This window comes from Vulpes lagopus, chromosome 14 (assembly GCF_018345385.1).
Source record: "Vulpes lagopus strain Blue_001 chromosome 14, ASM1834538v1, whole genome shotgun sequence".
Taxonomy (NCBI): Eukaryota; Metazoa; Chordata; class Mammalia; order Carnivora; family Canidae; genus Vulpes; species Vulpes lagopus.
In genome coordinates, this window is record NC_054837.1 from 18,870,892 (window position 1) to 18,894,195 (window position 23,304).

The 23,304-nt window shown below is 45.7% G+C and overlaps 1 protein-coding gene across 7 annotated transcripts in view; it reads left to right on the forward strand.

Annotated features, from left to right (window-relative positions):
• The window catches only part of ACACB (acetyl-CoA carboxylase beta), a 132,333-nt gene that overhangs the window by 50,621 nt on the left and 58,408 nt on the right, over positions 1-23,304 (forward strand). For all 7 annotated transcript variants that reach the window (XR_005983814.1, XM_041729465.1, XM_041729464.1 and 4 more), the window contains 15 exons: positions 2-140; positions 2,479-2,588; positions 2,802-2,883; positions 4,104-4,202; positions 5,773-5,882; positions 5,992-6,102; positions 9,109-9,318; positions 9,580-9,750; positions 11,782-11,943; positions 13,300-13,463; positions 16,134-16,284; positions 16,397-16,500; positions 17,532-17,613; positions 20,267-20,412; positions 21,810-21,960. Coding sequence is in view for 6 of the 7 variants with exons in the window: in XM_041729465.1 (XP_041585399.1) it covers positions 2-140; positions 2,479-2,588; positions 2,802-2,883; positions 4,104-4,202; positions 5,773-5,882; positions 5,992-6,102; positions 9,109-9,318; positions 9,580-9,750; positions 11,782-11,943; positions 13,300-13,463; positions 16,134-16,284; positions 16,397-16,500; positions 17,532-17,613; positions 20,267-20,412; positions 21,810-21,960 (1,992 nt within the window). In the remaining variant the exon portion in view is untranslated. The remainder of the gene's footprint in view (position 1; positions 141-2,478; positions 2,589-2,801; positions 2,884-4,103; positions 4,203-5,772; positions 5,883-5,991; positions 6,103-9,108; positions 9,319-9,579; positions 9,751-11,781; positions 11,944-13,299; positions 13,464-16,133; positions 16,285-16,396; positions 16,501-17,531; positions 17,614-20,266; positions 20,413-21,809; positions 21,961-23,304) is intronic.

Consider the following 23,304-nt stretch of genomic DNA (forward strand, 5'->3'; position numbering starts at 1 on the left):
GGTGCTCATCGCCAACAATGGCATCGCTGCCGTGAAGTGCATGCGCTCCATCCGCAGGTGGGCCTATGAGATGTTCCGCAACGAGCGGGCCATCCGGTTTGTAGTCATGGTGACCCCAGAGGACCTGAAGGCCAATGCAGGTACCTGGGCCTTGGCTCCTTCCCCTCCTGCCACCCCCTGTCCTTACCTGCCCTCACCTCCTCCATTATAGCTAGGCAAGTCCATCTAAGACCCCAGAGCCTCAGGATACCTCTCCTGAGCCTGCATTTATTTGCCTTTTCTTCTTTATTTAATTAAAAATACAAAAGTTTAATACGCAAAGTGGAAATTCCATCTTTGAGAAATGGCCATGTTACAGCAGATTGGCTTCTCTTCCTCCAGGTGTTTTCCCCACAGATGTCTGTATTGGACTTTAATCATCCATTCTTCTGTTCATTTGTTCTCTATGTCTACTAGCATAGATCATTCTATAAATAACTGTTGGACAATTTGCTTTTTTTCTTGAATAATAGTATCCCTTTATAGACCTTTATCCTTACAGTAGCCAAAGTGATTTCTTAAGAACATAGCTCAGGGGCACCTTGGTGGCTCAGTGGTTGAGCATCTGCCTTTAGCTCAGGTTGTGGTCGTGGGGTCCTGGGATCGAGTCCCATATCGGGCTCCCTGCAGGGAGCCTGCTCCTCCCTCTGCCTGTGTCTCTGCCTCTCTCTGTGTGTCTCTCAGGAATAAATAAAATCTTTAAAACACACACACACACACACACACACACACACACACTCCCTCCCTCCCTCCCTCCCTCAGGTCCTGTCAGTAACTCTTTAAATGCTTTAGAGGCTGCAGTACTATCCCCTGCCCTCCCTCCCAGAGCATAGGCCCTGGGCTCCGCCCTGCACAGATGTAGCCTCTTTCTAACTCAGAGGGCAGGTTTGATTGTCAGCTCTATTTTATAGATGAAGCAGTTGAGGCACAGGGAGGTGAGTCATTCCCCAGTGTCATACAGGCTATATGTGAAGCAGGCAGAATTGGAACCCCAGGCTGTCTGAATCACAGTCTTACTCTGTGGGGGCTCCCATCACACTCAGGCTAAAATTCCACATCTTTGTGCAGGGCAGTTAAGGTACCATACAGCGTGGCTCTAGCCCCCATCCAGTGTCTCGTGCCCTCTAATCCTGGGTCCGAGTTGCACTGGCCTCATTGGTTCCTGGACTAGCTGAGCTCTTTCCTGTCCCAGAACCTTGGAACATGCTGGATCTTCTGCTGACAATGCTTTTCCCCGAAGTTCCTGGCACAGCAGGCCTCCATCCCTCCCTGCCCTAACCTTCCGGTCGTGTCCTCCCATGTGGCTTTCCCAGAGGTCCCTGGCACAGACCCCAGTCTGATGTTACTGTGTCTGTTTTCTTTTTATCTTCTCTAACAGGTGGAGAAAAACTCAGGGATGAGAGCGAGCTTGTCTAACTTCTCACTTTGTCACCTCTGGGACCTCCCCTGTGGCTGTCACTCATGTGTTCCATAAACATCGGAGGCAGCAGCCTGGAAGGAACAGCCACTCTTAGGTCTCTTTCAGGGTCTGCACATAAAGTTCCACACTGTTCATTCTCAGGATCCCAGAGAATTCCATAGTATGGAGATTTTAATCTTTGCCTTTGGCTTGAGTCTAGCGTTTAAAAGTTCAAAACACGGCCCAGTGGGGATCCTGTTACATCACTCTTTGGCTTCATTGATGACTAGGGTTTTTTAGTACATATTTATTCCTAAAAGTAGAATTTCTGGTGTAAAGGGCATGATTATTTTACAGTCAAAATCAAAATGTTGTATTGTATTCAGCCTTAAAAAGAAAGGATATCCTACCACGTGGTACAACGTGGATGGACCTGGAAGACATCATACTAAGTGCAAGAAACCGGTCACAAAAAGACAAATACTATCGGATTCTGCATACATGAGGTCCCTAGAGTTGAGAGGTTCATAAAGAGGGCGGTGGCCAGGGGCTGCGGGAGGGGAAAGGGAGAGCTGTTGTTTAATGGGTTGAGTTTCAGATTTGCAAGAGAAGAAAGTGCAGGAGATCTGTTTCACAACCACCATTTACCAGCGCTAAATACTATTGAACTGCACATTTGAAAAAAGAGTTAGGTGGTAAATTTTGTAATCTGTTTTTCCCCATGATTGAAAACATTTTATTGTTTAATGGCCAAACAATATGTAGATAAACTTGAAATAGGGATGAATAGAACACCCCCACCTCTCATCCCAACTGTTCTGATAGTTTCCTTCCTTCTTTCTTTCTTCCCTCCCAGGCCTTGTCCTGTTGCATAGAGATTTGCACAAAGTGGAAGTCATGTTCAGTTGTCTTCAAATGATCATACACATGTGTACCTTGTGGCCACAGAATCTTCTTGGTTATCCTTTCAATGGCCATATGCAGTCATGCAGTGAACTTCAGCCTCTCATTTTTTCTTTCCTTTTCTCATCTGATTCCAGAGTATATCAAGATGGCAGATCAGTATGTTCCTGTCCCAGGAGGGCCCAACAATAACAATTATGCCAATGTGGAACTGGTTGTGGACATTGCCAAGAGAATCCCGGTGCAGGTAAGTCGGGTGGGGTGCCTCAGTCTGCCCACAGTGGGGATGATGCTCTGTGATCTGGAGCAACTCATCCTGTAGTTTGGAAGGGACAGAGGCTCCAGGTTCTCCAAGACTCTGAAATCTGGGTCTGATGTGACACTGTGAAGAGCTTTCGATGTGTGATGGGAGGGGGATTCTAGAAGGAAGATCTTTATTCACATGTCTCTGTGTTTACAGGCGGTGTGGGCTGGCTGGGGCCATGCTTCTGAAAACCCCAAACTGCCGGAGCTCCTGTCCAAGCATGAGATTGCTTTCTTAGGTAGAGTGTGTCTCCATCAGATATGTGGGAATAGGGATATTGAAGGGACATTCTGGCGGGTCAGGTTCTCTTTCCAGTGTGGCCCTGCAAGGTGTGGGTCAATTTGATATTCCCACCTCACCTTTTCATTGTCGAAGGTGGGAAGGGAGGTTGGCCAACCCAGGAACATAGCCTTTGCCATGGGTACCACAGGAGAATGATGCCAAGGGCAAGCAGAATCCACTGCTTGTGCTCCTTCTGGTAGCAAGATACCAGACATACTCAGATTTCTAACTGGGTTTGGAGGTCACATTTCCAATAAGCCCACACCTTTCTTGGGCTATTCTCAGGGCTTTGGAATGCCCTAGCATTTTGGGACCAGAGTTCCTCATCTCTATGACTTATGAGGTAAAATGATACTTATTATGGCATCTGTTTGTTTTAGGATTTGCATTTGTAAGCCTTGTGTGTGTAGTTATGCTGTCTGACATCTTTGCATGATTTAGGGGAATCATTTACCATCCAAAATAAATTCCTGTTGCTGCTCCTTAACTCTGGACCTGCAGCACACACTGTGTTTGAAGCAACTCAGTACAAATCAACACCTGATATCCCAAGGGTCTGCCTAGTGACATGTATTTGCTTATATTTTCTCTGTCCATCGTCTTTGGCTGTCACATGGGTTGATCATCCAGCCCACAGGCCAGCAGACTACAGTCCACAGGCCAAATCCAGCCCACTGTCTGCTTTTGTAAATGAAGTTTTATTGAACAGCCCTGCTCATTCATTTATGTATTGCCTATGGTTGCTTTTGCCCAACACTGGCAAAGTTGAGTATTTGTGACAGAGATAAGCAGACCCACAAAGCTGAAAATATTTCTTATGTGGCTCATTACAGGAGAAATTTGTTAACCCAGCATCTAGTTTTTTGAGGTGCTAGCTTGCCCCTTTGGTCTAGTTTTTTGCCTTTCTCCTGAAAAGTGAATTCTGTGTATGCGACATAACTTAAGTTTTAACTCAGACCAGGTTTACAGTCCACATATATTAAAACAGCAGACTTCATCCACATATAATGAAGTGGCAGATTAACAGATTTTTTTTTCCTTCTCCAACTTGATGTTAAATTCTTCTAGATCTAGGACCTGAGTACTTTTCTTTGATCCTTTGGTTGGCACTTGGCTGGGAGGGGCTTATGACTAACTTGATTCTTCTGCCTTCCCCTTTGTCCCTGGATCCCTCAGGCCCTCCCAGTGAGGCCATGTGGGCCTTGGGAGATAAGATTGCCTCCACCATCGTGGCCCAGACACTGCAAATCCCAACACTGCCCTGGAGTGGAAGTGGTAAGTGGCCTGAGCTTCACTTAGAGGGATCTCTTCCACCCAATCTGAGCAGATGGGGTGACAGGACTATGCTTTTTTTATTCTTTCATTTACAAATTTAAAAATTCTTAAAGCAGTGGTACAGTTTCATTGTAGAAAACAGAAAATATAGAATTACCAAAAAAAAAGAGAAGACAGAAATCATCCATAATCCTATGACCCCTGGTATTGAACATTTGTTATATTCTAGGTACCTATCTTTCCAGCCTTTTTTCTAGGCACATCCAGAGATCTTGTATTTACTGTGGTTTGTGACTTATTTTTTCTAACTAATACTTATATGTCAATAAATACACTTTACAATATTTAAAATGTCTGCATAGGATTTTATCATATAGATGTACCATAATTTACTTAACAATCCTCTATAGTTACATATTTAGGTTGTTTCCAGGTCGTTTTGCTCTAATTTTAAAAAATACTAAAAGTAAGGACACCTAGATGGCTTATTGGTTAAGTGTCTGACTCTGGCTCTGGTCATGATCTCAGTGTCCTGGGACTGAGACCAGTCTTGGGCTCCAAGCTTACTGGGGAGTCTGCTTCTCCTTTTCTTCCTGCCCCTCCCCCCACTCATGCTCTTTCTTTCTCTGTCTCAAATCTTTTATATTTTATTTTTTAAAAAATATTTTATTTATTTATTCATGAGAAACACAGAGAGAGAGAGAGGCAGAGGGAGAAGCAGGCTCCATGCAGGGAGCCTGATGCGGGACTTGATCCCGGGACTCCAGGATCATGCCCTGGGCCGAAGGCGGCACTAAACTGTTGAGCCACCCAGGGATCCCCCTCAAATAAATCTTTTAAAAAATACTTAAGGTAATGGAGTCTTTATAGTCTAATAGCTAAATCTCTATGTACTTTTTATTATTTTTATTTTTTTAAATATTTTATTTATTTATTCATTGACACAGAGAGAGAGAGGCAGAGACACAGGGAGAGGGAGAAGCAGGCTCCATGCAGGGAGCCCGATGTGGGACCCGATCCCGGGTCTCCAGGATCACACCCCAGGCTGCAGGCGGTGCCAAACCGCTGCGCCACCAGGGCTGCCCTCTCTGTACTTTTTAATCATTTCCTTAGGATAAATTCCAAAAGGTGAAATTTCTAGGATAAATTAAAAATAAACGGGATAAAGTCTCAAGAATTTCCTATACAGTTTGATTTTTCATCCAAAGATGGAATTTTAAATTTGTAATGGAAAGTTTGTTTTTAATCTTCACAGGATTTTAGAAAACACTGATTTATGTATGTATAAATGACTTTAGTGGGTAGAATTGGAATTTTTTTTGAGTTCAGGTTAATATGGTTGTTTGTGGTAGGCTCAGTCTGAATTTCTTAAGCTTGATTTCCCATTCAAGGTTGAGTCAGCCCTTAAAAGAACATTAAAAGCCTTTGTGGGAAGCTGAAGGGCCATATCTATATACTGTTGCTCCAGCAGCAGGTCTAGAGAGGCTTTGGTGAGGAAAGGCCCTGTGGTTTCTGTGTTGTGTATCTCTGTCATTCTTGGGAGGTTTCAGCTCTTTCTGTGATTCTCTAGGTCTGATGGTAGAATGGTCAGAAGATGATCTGCAAGAGGGGAAAAGAATCACTGTCCCAGAAGATATTTACAACCAGGGCTGTGTGAAAGATATAGATGAGGGCTTAGAGGTAAACACAGGGCTTGGGGGTGGGGGCAAGATGCTGGAACCTTCTCATTGTCCTGGTAGCATGGAAACTGTCTACCTTCTAAAGAGGTCTGTCTGTCCTTTGCCCTCAGGTGGCTGAAAAAATTGGTTTTCCCTTGATGATCAAAGCATCTGAAGGTGGCGGAGGGAAAGGAATCCGGAAGGCAGAGAGTGCTGAGGACTTCCCAATCCTTTTCAGACAAGTGAGCTGTTCTTGCTGAGTATTTTTCCATACATCTTTGGGAATTGTGTATGTTTAGTTGTTGGCCACTGGATTATTTTTATTAGCATTTCTGTGTCAGAAATCAAGAAGACACTCGTGGGAGCTGACATACTGCCGTGCTGTGTTCCAAAGCAAATGTGTGCATTTTCACACACACAGAAGTCCATGGTTTGGGTTGGTCTGTACACCATATTTCCTTAGATGTTTGATCCTGTGAATCCACCTGACTTTAAATGATTTCAGAGACACAGGGCCAGAATATCTATCTGTTTGTGACTATATTTGTCTATCTAAAGATGGGACGTTTTGTAAATGTTAGTAGTCTTAGTATTTTTAACATTTCCAGAAGATTCACTTTTGTTATAGGAATGAACCATGTATTTACTTATTCGTAGCTGGGTTTTCACTTTTAAAACTTCGTGCCTATTATAGTTTCCCACTGACAATATTAAAAAAAAGGTAAACTAATGATCTTCTCGTTCTTAATGCAACTGTTTTAGTATTTCTAGGGTTTCTTCTAGATTTTGTTCACATGCATGTTTTGAAGAGTCATATCATTTTAAAACATTTGTTTTGCACAATGCTTTGTTTTACATTTAAAAAAAATCCTAAATTGTAGATCACAGATATGTTTTCCATCTTATTGCAGTCTTTACGATTATTTTGATGATTGCATAATGTTCCCTGTGTGTCTGTATTATCAAGCCTTTCCTTTTTTGTGAAATGTTAAGTTTGTTTCCATTTCTATTATGAATAATACTATAATACATATATTTCATAATACATAACATATATATTCTATAACATGTAATAATACTTAGCTGTTTTTTTCTTCTTCTGAATTATGTTCTTGGGTAAAGACCACATGCCAAGGACTTAGTTATGTAGCACACAGATGCACTTGCAAAAACATGTCAATAAGTTGCTTTCTAAAAAGATTTACCAAGTAAACAGCTGTGGGTAGTATACGGGTGTTCTGGAAAGTAAGTGGTTTCACTATCATGTGTCTCCACTGGGGTGGATAGGTTTTTGGGGTCCTTTGTGGGAGAGAAGTAGTTCTACTTACTTGAAAGTTGCAAAAGTAAAAAAAGAAAGAAAGAAAGAAAGAAAGAAAGAAAGAAAGAAAGAAAGAAAGAAAGAAAGAAAGGAAAGAAAGAAGAAAGAAAGAAAGAAAGAAAGAAAGAAAGAAAGAAAGAAAGAAAGAAAGTTGCAAATGTAGTTTGGAGTCCCCATCTACCCTTCATCTGGTTTCCCACTGTTAACATCTTCTGTTAGCTCTGCTGTGTTTGTCACAACTAAGAGATTAACGGGGATACTTTTCTATTAAGTGAACTCCAGACTTGACTCAGATCTCACCAGGTTTTCCCACTAATCTCTTTCTGTGTAAGGATCCAGTCCTGGATCCTCCATTACGTTTGAGGGTTGTGTAGGTTTTAAAGTCTTTCTTTTTGGGCAGCCCAGGTGGCTCAGTGGTTTAGTGCTGCCTTCAGCCCAGGGCGTGATGCTGGAGACCCGGGATCAAGTCCCATGTCAGGCTCCGTGCATGGAGCCTGCTTCTCCCTCTGCCTGTGTCTCTGCCTCTCTCTTTCTCTCCTCTCTGTGTATTCTCATGAATAAATAAATAAAATCTTTAAAAAAAAAAGCCTTTTTTTCCTCCCCTTTCTTTAAAATAGATGTTACTTTTTAGGGCAGTTTTCAATTCACAGCAAAATTGAAAGTGCAGAGCTCCCCTATGCTTACTGCCCCAACATGCGCAGAGGTGTCGCAAGGGCAACAAAAGGAAACTTTTGATTATGTGAGTGCAACATGAAAATGTTCTTATGAGAACATGCAAACACTTTAGGGATATGTTAAACATAAAAAAGGAAAATTCTCTTTTCATCACCACCTCTGAACTCCTCCCAGATGTAACCAGGTGACAGTTGGGTTTCTTTCCAGCACTTTGTATATATTTTTAAAAATTTTTCTTTTAAAGATTTTTTAAAAATTTAGAGTAATTTCTATACCCAATATGGGGCTTGAGCTTACAACCTGAGATCAAGAGTTGTATGCTTTACTGACTGAGCCGGCCAGGTGCCCCTGTATATGCTTTTATATAGGCTTTCATACAGTTCTGTTTTACTATTTTTCATAGAAGTAGGGCCATCCCATATATTACTGCAGCTTGCTTTTTATTTTATTTATTTATTCATTTTTTAAAAAAGACTTTATTTATTTATGCATGAGAGACACAGAATGAGAGAGAGAGGCAAAGACATAGGCAGAGGCAGAAGCAGGCTCCATGCAGGGAGCCCGACGTGGGACTCGATCCAGGGACTCCAGGATCATACCCTGGGCCGAAGGCAGGTGCCAAACCACTGAGCCACCCAGGGATCCCTGCAGCTTGCTTTTTAAAAGAAATTCTTAGAAGTCATTCCACATGAACACTTATTTTTATACTATGGTTAAGAATTTCATCATTAAGGAATTTCGATTGCCTTTTAATGTCAAAAGAATGAAATAAGTCTATCTAGGTTCCACCATAGACAGCTAGCTGAGAGAGTACTATTTAAGGAGGAAAAGAAACTGCAGGACAGCATATTTTGGTCCTGTTTTTATTCAAAAGACATTATGTAAAAAAAAAAAAAAAAGACATTATGTATATTGTATGTGTTCCTGTACGTATAGCAGAAAACTGATGTGTACCCAGCTCTTAGAGCACATTAACTTAACCAGTTAACTATTAACCACATTAAACTCTTACCCAGTGTGTGCCCAAAGCTTAACAGCACATTATCTTTAGGAGATGGGATTGTGGGGGAAATCCTATCTTCTACATTATGTATTTTGACAGCGTTGGACTTAAAACATCAAGGAGAATGGCATGTCTGTGACAGAGGTAAAACAAAGTGAAAAGGTCAGCAGAATCATGGACCTGTCTTCAGAGGATTTCCCACTCTGGCCCTGGTCTCCCAGGGAAGAACGAGCCACTCTGCTGTCCCTGCAGGTGCAGAGTGAGATCCCCGGCTCCCCCGTCTTTCTCATGAAGCTGGCCGAGCACGCCCGACACCTGGAGGTCCAGATTCTGGCTGATCAGTATGGGAACGCTGTGTCTCTGTTCGGCCGTGACTGCTCCATCCAGCGCCGGCATCAGAAGATCATCGAGGAGGCGCCGGCCACCATCGCCATACCGGCTGTGTTCGAGTTCATGGAGCAGGTGGGCTCTGCAGAGCTCAGTGAGGGGATGCGGTGGGCAGCTGCAGGGAGAGCCATCCCACCCAGCCAGCAAGAGCACCCTACAGTCCACATTGCCAAAGTGGGGTGACACCGGGGGCCCATCATAGGGAGTGTGATCTCTGAAGTTCCGAAACAACTCATGCACAGCAGATCCTCAGCATTTGGTTGGGGTGCTAATAAGCCACCATTAAGACGATCCAAGAAAACCACTGGAAACCCTTCAGGCTCTGTGTCTTTACAGTGTGCTGTCCGCCTGGCCAAGACTGTGGGCTACGTGAGCGCAGGGACGGTGGAGTATCTCTACAGCCAGGACGGCAGCTTTCACTTCTTGGAGCTGAATCCCCGCCTGCAGGTGGAACATCCCTGCACGGAAATGATTGCCGATGTCAACCTGCCGGCCGCCCAGCTACAGGCAAGGAAATGGGCCCAGAGACTTGGAGTTTCTTCCGCCCAGGATGGGGTCCCTATCCTGCTCATGTGAGACCTTCCTGCCCCTCTCTTGGCTGGCTGTCCCTGGGGAGTGAGTGTTTTGTTGTGTGAGTAGCACTGGGAACTACACAGGCTATGAAGTGGTTGGTCACCTTTGTTGGGCTGTGTATCCCTTTGAGAAATGGGCAAAAGCCCATTGAATTTCTCCCTGGGGAAAAAAAAATTATACAGTATGCAGGGGGTTTTCGTGGATCCTCTAATGGCCATTCCCAGACCCCTAATGGCCATTCGCTCAACCTTTTTCTCATTACCGCCCTCTAAGGAGCTTTTTTGGATATCCCCCCCCCCCCCCCCCCGCTCTAATCTCTCCCTTTAGGAAATTTTAATACCACAGATACACTGTATATGTTTTTATTGTAGATATATCTGTGACTTATACATACAAAGAGTAAGATAGTTTAATACCCAAGAGCAGATATTTGCCTCCTTGAGGGTCAGTATCACCCCCATTGAGAACTCAGGACCCAGAGTTAGGAACTCCTGCACTAACAGGAACTCTGATTTTTAAAATATATGTCTTATGTCTCCTTCCTTCCTTCCTTCCTCCATCAGCATTTTTATTCTGTTTTCTATTTTGTCTTTTTCTTTCTTTTCTTTTTTTATTTTAGTTTGCAAAATTTCAGGAATATTACAAGGATAGTACACTTCACATCTACCCCCTGTGCCTTGACCCACCAGTCGTTAGACTCTGACACATTCGTGTTCTGTTTGTGTTGGTATAATTTTTTGGCTTAACTTTTTGAGAGATGTCTTGATGTGAACCTTTGTGGTACTTTGCTTCTAAATACTTGAGTCAAAGGACCTCCCAAGAATAAGATCATTCTAAAAAAAAAAAAAAAAAGAAAGAAAAGAAAGAAAGAAAGAAAAAGAAAAAAAAAAAGAAAAAATGAGATCATTCTGGCACAATACCATAATAAAATGATGATACTCAGGAGATAAAGTACTGATGCCACCATGTATCTATCTGTAATTAGAAGTATAAAAAATTTAAAATATAGAAAATCTAATACCACATTAAAATTTTTGCCATTGTCCCAATACTATCCATTTACTACTGTTTTTGTTTGTTTTTAAAATGCAGGGTTCAGGGCATCTGGGTGGCTCAGTGGTTGAGCATCGACCTTTGGCTCAGATCATGGTCCCAGGGTCCTGGGATCGAGTTCCACGTCAGGCTCCCCCAAAGGAAGGGAGCTTCTCCCTCTGCCTATGTCTCTGCCTCTCTCTCTCTCTCTCTGTCTTTCATGAATAAATAAATAAAATTTAAAAAGATAAGATGAAACAAAATAAATCAAATCCAGGGTCCATTCTAAGACTTCACATTCCATTTCATTGTTGTGACTTTTGAGTCTCTCATCTGGAACCTCTCCTCAGGTGTAGTTTTCTGTTCTCAATGCTGGCATTTGTGAAGAGTTCAGGCAGAAATTTCCTCAGTGTGGTGAGGAACTCTTCCTGGTGAGAGTCCCTGAAACATTTTGGCAAGTCATCACACAGGCAGTGGGGGTTCCTTAGCAAGTCACATCAGAAAGGCAAAGAAGGTTAAATCTGATCACTTGGTTAAGCTGGCATCTGGAATTTTGTTCTCATCCCTCAGGACCAGCTGTCTGAGTCCTATTAAAACCTCTGCAGCCAGACACTGTCACTCCTCACCTTCCACGCCACCAAGAATCTGTGACTTTTCTTTGATGTGAGCATTTTCTTGTCATGTGAGGTTTTCCAAAAGTTGTTTCTTTTCCCAGTGACACTGTTTGCTCCCTGGCGGGGGCAGAATCAAACCTTGTGTCTTATTCTAGCTTTGCTTCTCCTGCCACTCTGTCTCATGGTGTTGCCTGATGAGTAGGTACTCAGTACACCTGAAATCATTCCCTGCACTTCTTCTACTATGGTATCTAGCCATGTGTTTGGTGTTTGGGTGCTCATGGGACTGATAGTCATTGGGTGGATTTCTCCATTTCAGATTGCCATGGGAGTGCCACTGCACCGGCTGAAAGATATCCGGCTTCTGTACGGAGAGTCGCCATGGGGGGTGACACCCATTTCATTTGACACTCCTGCCAACCCTCCGCTCGCCCGAGGCCACGTCATCGCAGCCAGAATCACCAGTGAGAACCCCGATGAGGCAAGTGGTGGGGGTCCCCACGCCAGCCATCTCCAGTTTCCCAGTGTGGGGCAGACCCTGAATGTTAGCCTTGGTTGTGACGCCCAGGCTTCTTGGTGTACAAAAAAGGACACCGTGCTGTGGGAAGGCACACAGTTCATTGATGAGAAGCATGTGTCAGGCACCGGGCAGATCCCTTCATGCATCTCCTTGCTCAGTGCCACTGCTAGGCAGCGTTCCCCTGCACTACAGCTTTGAGGTTAGGGTATTGCTTTGTGCCTGGGACCTGCTCGGCCCTGACTGAGCCCCATTGTTGGACCCTATGGGCCACGTCCATCTTTGGGATGAGCAGCCAGGTTTAGAACCCAGGTCCTTGGTTTTCTGGTCCCTTGGACTCTTTGCTGCCCCATAAATGGAGTCTGGTCCCATGTAAGGAGTTCCTTAGTGACTTGTTCTTTGTGTCTTAAAAAAAACAGCCAGCTGGCCTCTGTTACTTTACATGCTTACTTATGGTTGATTGTCAGACAGCTTCCATAATCAACCACAACCTAATTGTTTAATGATTACATTCAAGATACTCAGGGTAAGAGAGAGATATGACACCCCCCAGCCCCCTTTTAATGAAAGAATTGTAAACTGTATCAGCTTGACATCTTTGGCTGCAAACTACGGACTCTGGCCTGGACAAAGAAAATGGGAAATCTTTTTGGGGGATTGATGGCTTGTTTACAGGTGCCTGGGAAGATGAAAGATTAAGAGTGGAAATAGCCCCAGCCCCTGATATTCTCCATCTCTCAAAACAGATGCCTCCATTACACACATCAAGAGCCCTAATCCCAGCGAGAGGGTCCATGTCCACCCCCTCTTACCAAAATTATGCTCAGAGGGATGGTCCTTCCCCCACCACCAATAGCAAATTAGGTGTGTGTTAGCATTGAATTTCTTTATCTGCTGGAATGTTCATAATCTGGAATTCAAAATCCAACCCCTCTTCTCTTTCATTTAAACTTTTTATGACTGACAATGTCAAGCTTATAAAATCAGAATGTACCTTCACTCAGCTCCATCTTGTGAACAACATTCACCCATATTGTGTCCATACCTTCTCCCCCCCATCCCAACTTGGTTATTTATTTTTGTAGTTTTTTTAAAATAAAAATTGCATGCGTGCATGGACTTGCTGATGTGGGTATACCCACAGATAGATACACCCGCACCCTTAGTGGGAGATATCAATGTTCTATTGATCACAGTAAGCTTTTGGTTGTCGTGGGGGTTCTTGGGTTTCCCTAGGATTTAATTCTGATGCAAGTATATCTGGAGTGATGGTTGTTATTTATTTTTTCTCTCATTTTGCTTTTGTTTTCTTGGCTCCAGGGGTTTAAGCCAAGCTCCGGAACAGTTCAGGAACTGAATTTCCGGAGCAGCAAGAATGTGTGGGGTTATTTCAGCGTGGCAGCTGCTGGCGGCTTACACGAATTTGCTGATTCCCAGTTCGGTCACTGCTTCTCCTGGGGAGAGAACCGGGAAGAGGCCATTTCGTTAGTATCTCCCTCCTCCCCTCCTTCTTTCCCTCCTTCCTTCCAGAAACTAAAAGCCTGTGGCTTCAGATGCAGTAGAACTTCAGAAGATAGAGGAGCGAATCATAGAGCAGACCCTATCTTAAATGCCCTTTGCTGAAGTCCAAAGGCAAGGTCTGCCCTCTTCCTGTATCTGAGATTAAAGTCAGAGGAGCTCATGAGCTCGCCATGGTCCTTTGGTCTTGAGCTCCTTACAGGTTGCACTTGGAGGAGATCCAAAATGTTCAAGGGGATATCAAAATTTAAAAGATGCCAAGTACATAGCTTTTAAGAAAAAAGTGTGTGTGTGATATCTTTAAGCCTACTAAGTAGGTCCTGGAGAAGCCCACATTGACAAAGGGGTTCTTGAGTCATGAAACACCCACATCTTATATTTCTTCTGCCTTGTCCTGAGTGTAAAAAGGTAAATACCAGCTCGCTTCATGAATAAATGTTTTTTTATGAATAAATGTTCTTGTATGGATGAATAACTGTCCTTTAGACTGAAAAAATCCCAAAGACTTTGTGGACATTTTGTTTAAAAAGCTTTATAATTGGGATGCCTGGATGGCTCAGTATGCAGAGGATGCGACTCTTTCTTTCTTAAATTTATTTTGAGAGAGAGAAAGCACACATGAGAAAGGGCAGAGGGGGAGGAAGAAGGAGATTCCCCACTGAGCAGGGAGCCCGATGGGCTTGATCCTGGGACCCTGAGATCATGACCTGAATGGAAGGCAGATACTTAATCGACTGAGCCACTCAGGGACTCTGAGCACAAGACTCTTGATCTTGGGGTTATAAGTTCAAGCCCCACAGTGAGTGTAGCACTTACTTTAAAATAAAATCTTTAGGGGCGCCTGGGTGGCTCAGTTAATTAAGCATCTGACTCTTGATTTCAGCTCAGGTCATGATCTCAGGATCATGAAATCAAGCCCTGTGTAGGGTTCCTCGCTGAGCATGGAGGCTGGTTAGGATTTTGTCTCCCCCGACCCCCTCATTTTCTCTTTCTCTAAAAAAAAAGTTTTTTTTTTAATCTTTAAAAAGATACTAAATAATAAAAAGTCATGAATTAAATTGAGTTTGGTGATTTTGATGAGTGGGCTTTCTTTGCCGGCTTTATGTAATTCATTGTAATCATGCTGAGTGAAAACTTGAAGAGGGAGGGAGGCCAGCCAGTCCAGCCCACTCTGATGGAAATGGCCTGTGGCTTGTTCCATGCTCTGAATGACCAATATGGACTTCAACAAAATTCAGAGGGAAAATTCTGGCTTGCTTTCTTTTTTTAAAACTTTTTTTTTTTTAATTTTTTAAAATTTATGATAGTCACAGAGAGAGAGAGAGAGAGAGAGAGAGAGAGAGAGGCAGAGGGAGAAGCAGGCTCCATGCACCGGGAGCCCGACGTGGGATTCGATCCCGGGTCTCCAGGATGGTGCCCTGGGCCAAAGGCAGGCGCTAAACTGTTGCGTCACCCAGGGATCCCCCCCCCCTTTTTTTTTTTGAAAGAAAACAAGCGGGGAGGGACAGAGGGAGAGGGAGAATCTTAAGTAGGCTCCCCACTGAGCGAGGAGCCTAACACAAGGGATCTCACGACCCTGAGATCATGACCTGAGCCAAAATCTTATTGGATGCTTAGCTGACTGAGCCACCCAGGTGTCACTCTAGCTTTTGCTATTATTGTCAGAGTCTAATAGGGGGACTGGCTATGCCAGTTACCCCAGGACTGAGGGCTTCCCAGGATGTGAGATTTCTCACTGCTAAAATTGGGCATGTCCTGGGCAAAGTGGGACAAATTGGCCACCCTTGAGCCCAGTAGTTTGACCCTTACATGCAGACTCCAGTGCCATACTTGACTTCCATAGACTGTTGATGTGCTCATTTGACCTCAGAGCATCTTCATTTCCCCACCCCTGAGCTGGGGTGGTTCTTGCCCTTCGGCCACACTTGCTCAATGCATGCAGGAACGCCATGACAGGTGTTAAAACTCTCCTCTCCCAGGAAGGGAATTTTTCTAATGCCTCCTCTTTCCGGTGCAAAACACTCTCCCTATGACTTCATAGGGAGTGAGAGGTTCAGGCCTTTGGACTGGAGCCCTCTTTAGGGGGAGATTTTCTGGGAAATGGGTGGTGGTGACCAATAAAGCACATGCAGACAGGTGACCGCCACAACCTGGGTGGGGTAGCAGTATTGGCCATTCATAAATGCACTCCATGCATACCCAGCAGAGCAACTGTCTGGATGGCGAGGGGGTGGCATCTGCTCTGGGGATTTGAGAGGTCCAGCTGGAGAGAGGCAGAGCGACTGGCAGTGGTTGATAATAATTAAAATAACTAATTAATCATATTCATAGCAGCTGACCTTATTTATCTGCAACTGTGTACTTTATATGGATTGTCTCATTTTAATCCTCAAGCACCCATGTGAAGTCAAGGGTTATTTCCCCATTTTCCAGATGGGGAAACTAAGGCTTAAAGTGGTTAAATCACTTGCCTAAGATTGCCTGACCCGTACATGCTGGAGCTGAGATTGAAACCTGGACCATTGGACTCAGCCTCCTCTCTCAACTGTGCTACTCTGGATCTCTGAGAACCACGCGGGGGCTCTGTTGTCTCATATATTAATTTGGAAAACAATCCATATGCCTTTCTCCTCAAGGAACATGGTGGTGGCTTTGAAGGAACTGTCCATCCGGGGTGACTTCAGGACCACCGTGGAGTATCTCATTAACCTGCTGGAGACTGCAAGCTTCCAGAACAATGACATCGACACAGGGTGGTTGGATCACCTCATTGCTGAGAAAGTGCAGGTGGGGAGTTGCCTGCTTCTCTCCTTGGGTTCACAGAGCATCCCCTACCCCCACCCCGCAGCTCCCCATGGGCTTGGTCCCCAATGACCCTGACATGCAGAGTCTTTCCTAGGCTGAGAAGCCAGATATCATGCTCGGGGTGGTGTGCGGAGCCTTGAATGTGGCCGACGCAATGTTCAGAACATGCATGACGGATTTCTTACACTCGCTGGAAAGGTAGAGTGCACAGATCATTTATCTTCCCCTGGTGGGATGTGCGTTAGTGGCAAGTAAGGCAGATAATCAGCCAGCAGACAGTTAGTGAATCCCTCCTATGTGCTTGCCTCCGCAATTCCTCACGTGTGAACCCGGGCTGCCCTGGAGGAGGTCGCCAGGGATGGGATTCTCCAGGCAGTGGGCAGACAGCTGTGTGCTTATTCCTGCTGACTTGTGTAAGGTACGTCATGGTACTCGAGTTCAGAGAGGAGGTGCATTTGAGAAACAGAGCAGGTGACTGGTCACCTCTGCAAATGTTCCTTCCAGACCCTCGCCTAATCAGATGTGACCAGTGAAGTGGAGCAGCAGGGTAGGTAATGGCCAGGTGCTCACTGTCAGGATGGGCCAGCGTTTCTCAGCCCCACGACCCTTGACATTTAGAGCTGATTCATTTTTTATTGCAAGAGGGGGCTGTCCCATGCACTGTGGGAAGTTAGCATCCCTGGCCCTCTGTCCACACTGTCTCCCCTCTCTCCACCAAGAGCAGGACCATCAAGTATGTCTCCAGACATTGCCAGATGTCCTGGGGTAGAGGCAGAAATCACCTCCAGAGACACTGTGATAGGCAAATGAAACTACCAAAACAAATTTAAAAAGAGATGAACAACAACAACAACAACAAAAAAGACAAGAGATGTTAGGGCGTGGTTATCATGCTTACACATCATTACAGAGTTGCAACGCATGAGCCAGTTTCTTTCCTAAGCATGTGGCACAATTCCCATGGAGGGAATTTTTCTGAGAACAAGCATTATGGATTTTGCTCCCTGGAAAGCCCTTTTTAAATGTCTCACCTTTTAGCCAGTGCTATTTCCTTAAGTTCTGAACAATGTCACATCCCTTGCCTTTTTGTTGGATTTAGCTTTTTAAATACAGCCAGGTGTGTTGGTGCTTAGGCAAGGCAAAGAGCTGAGTGATTTGTTTAAATCAAGGGGTGGCCCTAGAGTTCTCGTTCTTCCCATAGCTGACCCCGAGTTTGTCTTTTCTTTCAGGGGCCAAGTCCTTCCTGCAGCTTCTCTGCTCAACATCGTGGACGTGGAATTAATTTATGGAGATGTTAAGTACATTCTCAAGGTGAAGGCCCCAGGTTTTTCGGCTGTCTCCGCGCTGGAGGCTGGTGGGAGTTTTTATTTCTGGAGTGGACTTGCTTCTGCCTGGGTCCTGGGACTCCCCAGGCAGTCCCCTGCCCTTGAAACTTGAGCAACTTTGGGTTTTGGAGCATGTGGGCTTGTGCGATACTCACAAGGTATAGTGGAGCATGTGTTAGTGTCCTGGGGCTACAGAATACAGAAATGTATCCTCTCAAAGTCTGAAGGCCAGAATCTAAAATCAAGGTGTCAGTTGGGCCCTGTTCTCTTTGAAGTCTCCAAGAAAGACTCTGTCTCATGCTTTCCTGGCTCCTGGTGGTTGTGGGGCAGTTCTTGCTGTTCCCTGGCTTGTAGACTGTCCCTCCAAGCTATGCTTCTGGCTTCATATGGCCGCCTTTTCTGTGAGTGTGTGTGTGTGTGTGTGTGTGTGTGTGTGTGTTCGTGTGTGTGTTCGTGTGTTTGCATTGTCTTCTTGTTGTGTGTCTGCTCTGAAGAACACCAGTCAGACTGCATTTAGGGTTCATTCTGCTCCAGTATGACCTCATCTAACATTTGCAAAGATGTTATTTCCATGTAGAGTTGTTTTGGAGGTGCCAGGAAGGATGTGCATTTAGAAGGGGGGTGGGGACAATATCCAGTCCAGTACAGAGCATGAGCAGGACCTTTGCTGAGCTGGCATAGTGTGTGGGTTCATTTCTAGGGGCTGGGAGGCCAGATCTGTCCTGTGTCTCTGCACTAAAGATCAATGTGTGGCTTTCTCATCTGTCCCTGGCCTCCTTGGGCTTCCCTGGATATTATTACTTGGGATGCTGTCCTCTGTCAGAAGTATCCAGTTACCCTTCCTGGGGCATCTGGGGTCAGTTCAGCAGAGAATATCAGAGGTATCTGAGATGTGTGGGCACAGGATCAGGTCCTGCATCCGGGTCAGAGTGATCTGTGGGGGCAAAGTGTCCCCAAGAAGCTAAGGCCTCCTTCTCAGGAGGGAAAAGATAACAGAACTCGAGTCTGGCTTTGAGGCAGAATTTTTATGACCTCTTACTTTTATTTTTTTCACTTTTTAAAAAGATTTTACTTATTTGTGAGAGATACATAGAGAGAGGCAGAGACACAGGCAGAAGGAGAAGCAGGTTCCCCATGGGGACCCTGATGGGGGACTAAATCCCAGGACTCTGGGATCATGACCTGAGCCAAAGGCAGACGTTCAACCACTGAGCTACCCAGTGCTCCTGTTACTTTATTTCTCAGATGACTGAGCACATGTTACACTTCCAGTTTTGGGGGTTTTCAGGGTTTAGCTAAACAAGCATGTTATCCATGGGGGCACACTGTCAAACCACTTCCCTTTACCCCTCCATGCTTCTTGGCTATTTTGGGGGCCTCGTTCCCCCAGCATAATTTTAAATATGACATTTGCTTAGTGTATAAAATTTAAAAATTTCAAACAAGCAGAAAACATCAGAAGAACAAACCCATTGTGTTTTGACTCTGGGAGGCAATCCCTATGAACGTTTCAGCAGATCTCTTCTAATTCTTTTTTTCCTTACTAATTTTACAAAGTTGATATCATGGTGCAAATACTGTTATACTGCTTTGATATTCTCATGGCATAATGCTTTCCCATGTTATTAACAAGTTTTCTTAATATCATGTGGTGTCCAGTGGAACTTTCCATAGGAATGGAAATGTTCTGTATCTCTGCTGTCCAGTATGGCCACCTTGGCTCCCGAGCACTGAGGAACTGAATTTTATACATTATTTAAGTTAAGCTAATTTACATGTAAGGGGCACCTGGGTGGCTCAGTGGTTGAGCGTCTGCCTTTGGCTCAGGTTGTGATCCCAGTGTCCTGGGATTGAGGCCCCTTTGGGGTCCCCATGGGGAGCCTGGTTCTCCCTCTGCCTATGTCTCTGCCTCTCTCTGTCTCTCGTGAATAAATAAAATATTTTTTAAAAATTTACATGTTAATAGCCAGCCCAGCTAGAGGCTGCCATATTTGACAGTGCAGATCTAGAATATTCCATTACAAGGTTGTTGGATAGTTAGTTTGCTTCTCAGTCCTATTGTTACCATGAATAATGTTGCAACACACATTCTTCTGTTTCTTGCTACCTTTTGTTTCAATGTATTTTAGAGATTGAAGGTGTTTTTGTATTCTGAGAGAGCGCACCTACACTAAACCCAGGGCTAGGTGTCAGATTGAAGTGCAGAGTTGAACCACTTGTGCCTCTCTCAAGTGTCCCAAATGTCTTGTATGCCCCTGGGCAGAGCTGGACCTGGGGAGGGCAGAGTCCTGGTCACTGGTGGAGTCTCCAGGGCTGCTTCACCCCCAGTGAGAACCCCCACTTCTCCCTCCTACTCAGGGCAGCCCTGCTTGGGGCTGATGCTTAGGGACAGGAATGAGAAGGGAATGTGATTGGCAGGAGATGACCAGGCTGTAACTACAACTGTAGCCGATGGCCATGAGCCTCCCCATGGGACAGGTGTAGGATACTGACTGCAAGCTCTCTGCTGCCTGAGGGTGGCACTCCCATCATGGACACTAGCCGTTGCTGGTGGTGGTATGGGGGAAGGTGGTGCTCTGGGGCACAGGGACAAGCAGAGGCCTCCAGAATTCAGGCAGGGACACAGCCTGTCCCCGCAGGTGGCCCGACAATCTCTGACCATGTTCATCCTCATCATGAATGACAGTCACATTGAGATCGACGCCCACCGGCTGAGTGACGGTGGCTTGCTGCTGTCCTATAATGGTAACAGCTATACCACCTACATGAAAGAAGAGTTTGACAGGTACATGGTCTGGGGGGGCAACACAAAGCCAATCTTTCCCGTGGGGCTCAAAAATATAAAGCCTGGGGTGCCTGGGTGGCTCAGTCGGTTGGGCATCTGCCTTCAGCTTAGGTCGTGATCCTGGGGGTCCTGGAATCAAGCTCCACATGAGGCTCCCTGCTTAGTGGGGGAGTCTGCTTCTCCCTCTGAGCCCTCCCGCCCCCAGTCATGTTCTTTCTCTCAAATAAATAAAATATAAAGCCAGCTATGTGTAGCCCAAGGGTCTTAGATAAAGTACCTTCTTCAAAAAATTCTGAGGCCCATGGAAAGGTTAATCTCTTCCTTGGAAATTACAGAACTGGCAGACGTACTGGGAAGGTTCCCAGGAGGCCTGTTTCTAGTAACGTGAGAGGATTCAGAGCTGAATGGGACATGACTCCCTCCGGCTCTATTGCTTGCAAGGCATGTAACAGTGTGTCAGCTGCTCCTAATCTGGGCTGCAGTGCCTACACCCATCTGAGTGCAGGCTTGGAGGAGATGCAGCCATCTGGTTAGAGCAGCCTCTGTCTACCTACATCCAGTTAGGGCAGCAACCCAGTGGCACAGGGCTGGGTGTTGGGATAAGACCATGATCACGACTCGTGGAGCCTATTGGCGAACAGGACACATCAAACAAGCAGAAGTGGCAGGACAGGTCACTGTGTACCTGCATAAGCAAAATGCAGGATGTTCTGGAGGCACTTAGCATGGAGGCGTCATGAGATCAACTCAAAGACCCTCCTGTTCTGATTCATCTGACCACACTGAGCTCATACAATGAAACGTAGACCAGCCAAGCTGAATGGGCAGCACAAACCCACTCCCCTCCAGCGTAGGAGAGATAAGCCCAAGTGGGGGCTGGGGCACTAGAGGCCCCATGCCTAGAACAGCTCCGCTTAGGAAGTTGTCTCTCTTCCCAATCTTGGAAGTTTTGGAAGAAGGCAGACTGGATTCATCCCAGCCAGAGCACTGTTTTATTACCTTTTTAAGCTTTGTTGTGTCTGCCAGGAATATTCAGGATTATCATAGGCTCCTCCCAGGGGCATACTCTTCCCATTTCAGTTATAAGGTGAAGATTTAAAGTTGGTACATATTTATCAGATAATATCGATTGCTCTCACTGTGCCTTTCAGAATTATATCAGTAAACTAGTTTTCAGACAGAAAAAGGCCACACCATTTGCTCACCTAATTCATTCCCAGTATCTCTGTGGTAACTGTCAGACGCCAGCATTTGGGCAAGTGGAATCCCGAAGACCACACACAGGGTGACACTCCAGGCTGTCTTTAGAAAGGGGAAAACATTGTCGAAAGCCAGACTTGGGCATGCTGGGTTGATGGGCCTCCTCCATCTACCAACCCACCCCTTCTGTCTCCCAGTTATCGTATTACCATCGGCAACAAGACCTGTGTGTTTGAGAAGGAGAATGATCCTACGGTTCTGAGAGCCCCTTCGGCCGGGAAGCTAATGCAGTACACGGTGGAGGACGGGGGCCACGTTGAGGCTGGGAGCAGCTACGCTGACATGGAGGTGAGCACAGAGCCAGCCCTTGCTGTGGGGCTGCAGCCAGGCCTCCCCTCCATCCCACTTCCCGAGGGAGGGCCATCCTGCATTGCCCCTGCACCTGAGCCAGTGGGTCTCACCTCTCCCCTGGGCCACCATCCGGCCAGTTCCTCAGAGAGCCAGTGTGTGGGGTTGAGCCTCCATTCTCTGCAGTATCCAAAGGGAAAAACCTTAAAAATGTATACCTCCGTAGGAGCAGGTAAGAACAGGTTAGTAATAACCATGGTGGTGATTTACAAAGTGTAAGCCAAAGTGTTTGCCACGTGGCAAGTGCCTTCTAGGCATTTTACTTGTGTAATTACCTTCTGTCATCTTCCCAGCAATCACAGGAGATGGGCACAGATAGGATCCCCATTTTACACATGAAGAAATGGGACCCAGGCAGGCTAAGGAATCCAAGGTCCCACGGGGCTAGGATTCACACCTGGGCTCCATTCCATGCTGCCAAGATAAATAATAATGATAATGACAACGAAAATACAGCAGCAGTAGGAGCTAATACTTGCTGGCCTCCTGCCATGCGCCGGGGTCCTGAGCAATCCTTATGAGAGCCGTATGAGGTGAGGCCATTCTTCTCCATTTAAAAGTTTGGGAAACTGAGGCTCAGAGAGAGGAAGGCACCTGCTGGAGATCACAGAGTGATAGGTGGGGTGCTGGGGTTCCAGCCCTGGCCTGTCTTGGGAGCCCAAGCTGAACCGCTGAGCAAAAGGAGCACAGTGCTGACTGCATCCCACACCGTGGTGACAAGGTGCATCACGTCCACACATGCAGACTCTCAGGCCAGTTAAAGGGACTGGCGATCCTACAAGGAGGACATTCTTCATGTCACGAAAGATTCCCCCGAGGGTTTTCTCACTGTCTTTAAAATTTTTTTTTTAAATTTTATTTATTTATGATAGTCATACAGAGAGAAAGAGAGAGAGGCAGAGACACAGGCAGAGGGAGAAGCAGGCTCCATGCGCCGGGAGCCTGATGTGGGATTCGATCCCGGGTCTCCAGGATCGCGCCCTGGGCCAAAGGCAGGCGCCAAACCGCTGCGCCACCCAGGGATCCCTCTCACTGTCTTTAAAAAAGGAGCTGGTCACCAAATGCACCACATTTTAGGAATGTCTGTGTTAAGCACCTCCATATAGTATAACTTAACTGTATTCCATGGGCAGCCCGGTGGCTCAGCGGTTTAGCGCCACCTTCAGCCCAGGGCGTGATCCTGGAGACCCAGGATCGAGTCCCACGTCAGGCTCCCTGCATGGAGCCTGCTTCTCCCTCTGCCTGTGTCTCTGCCTCTCTCTCTCTCTCCTCTCTGTGTATCCT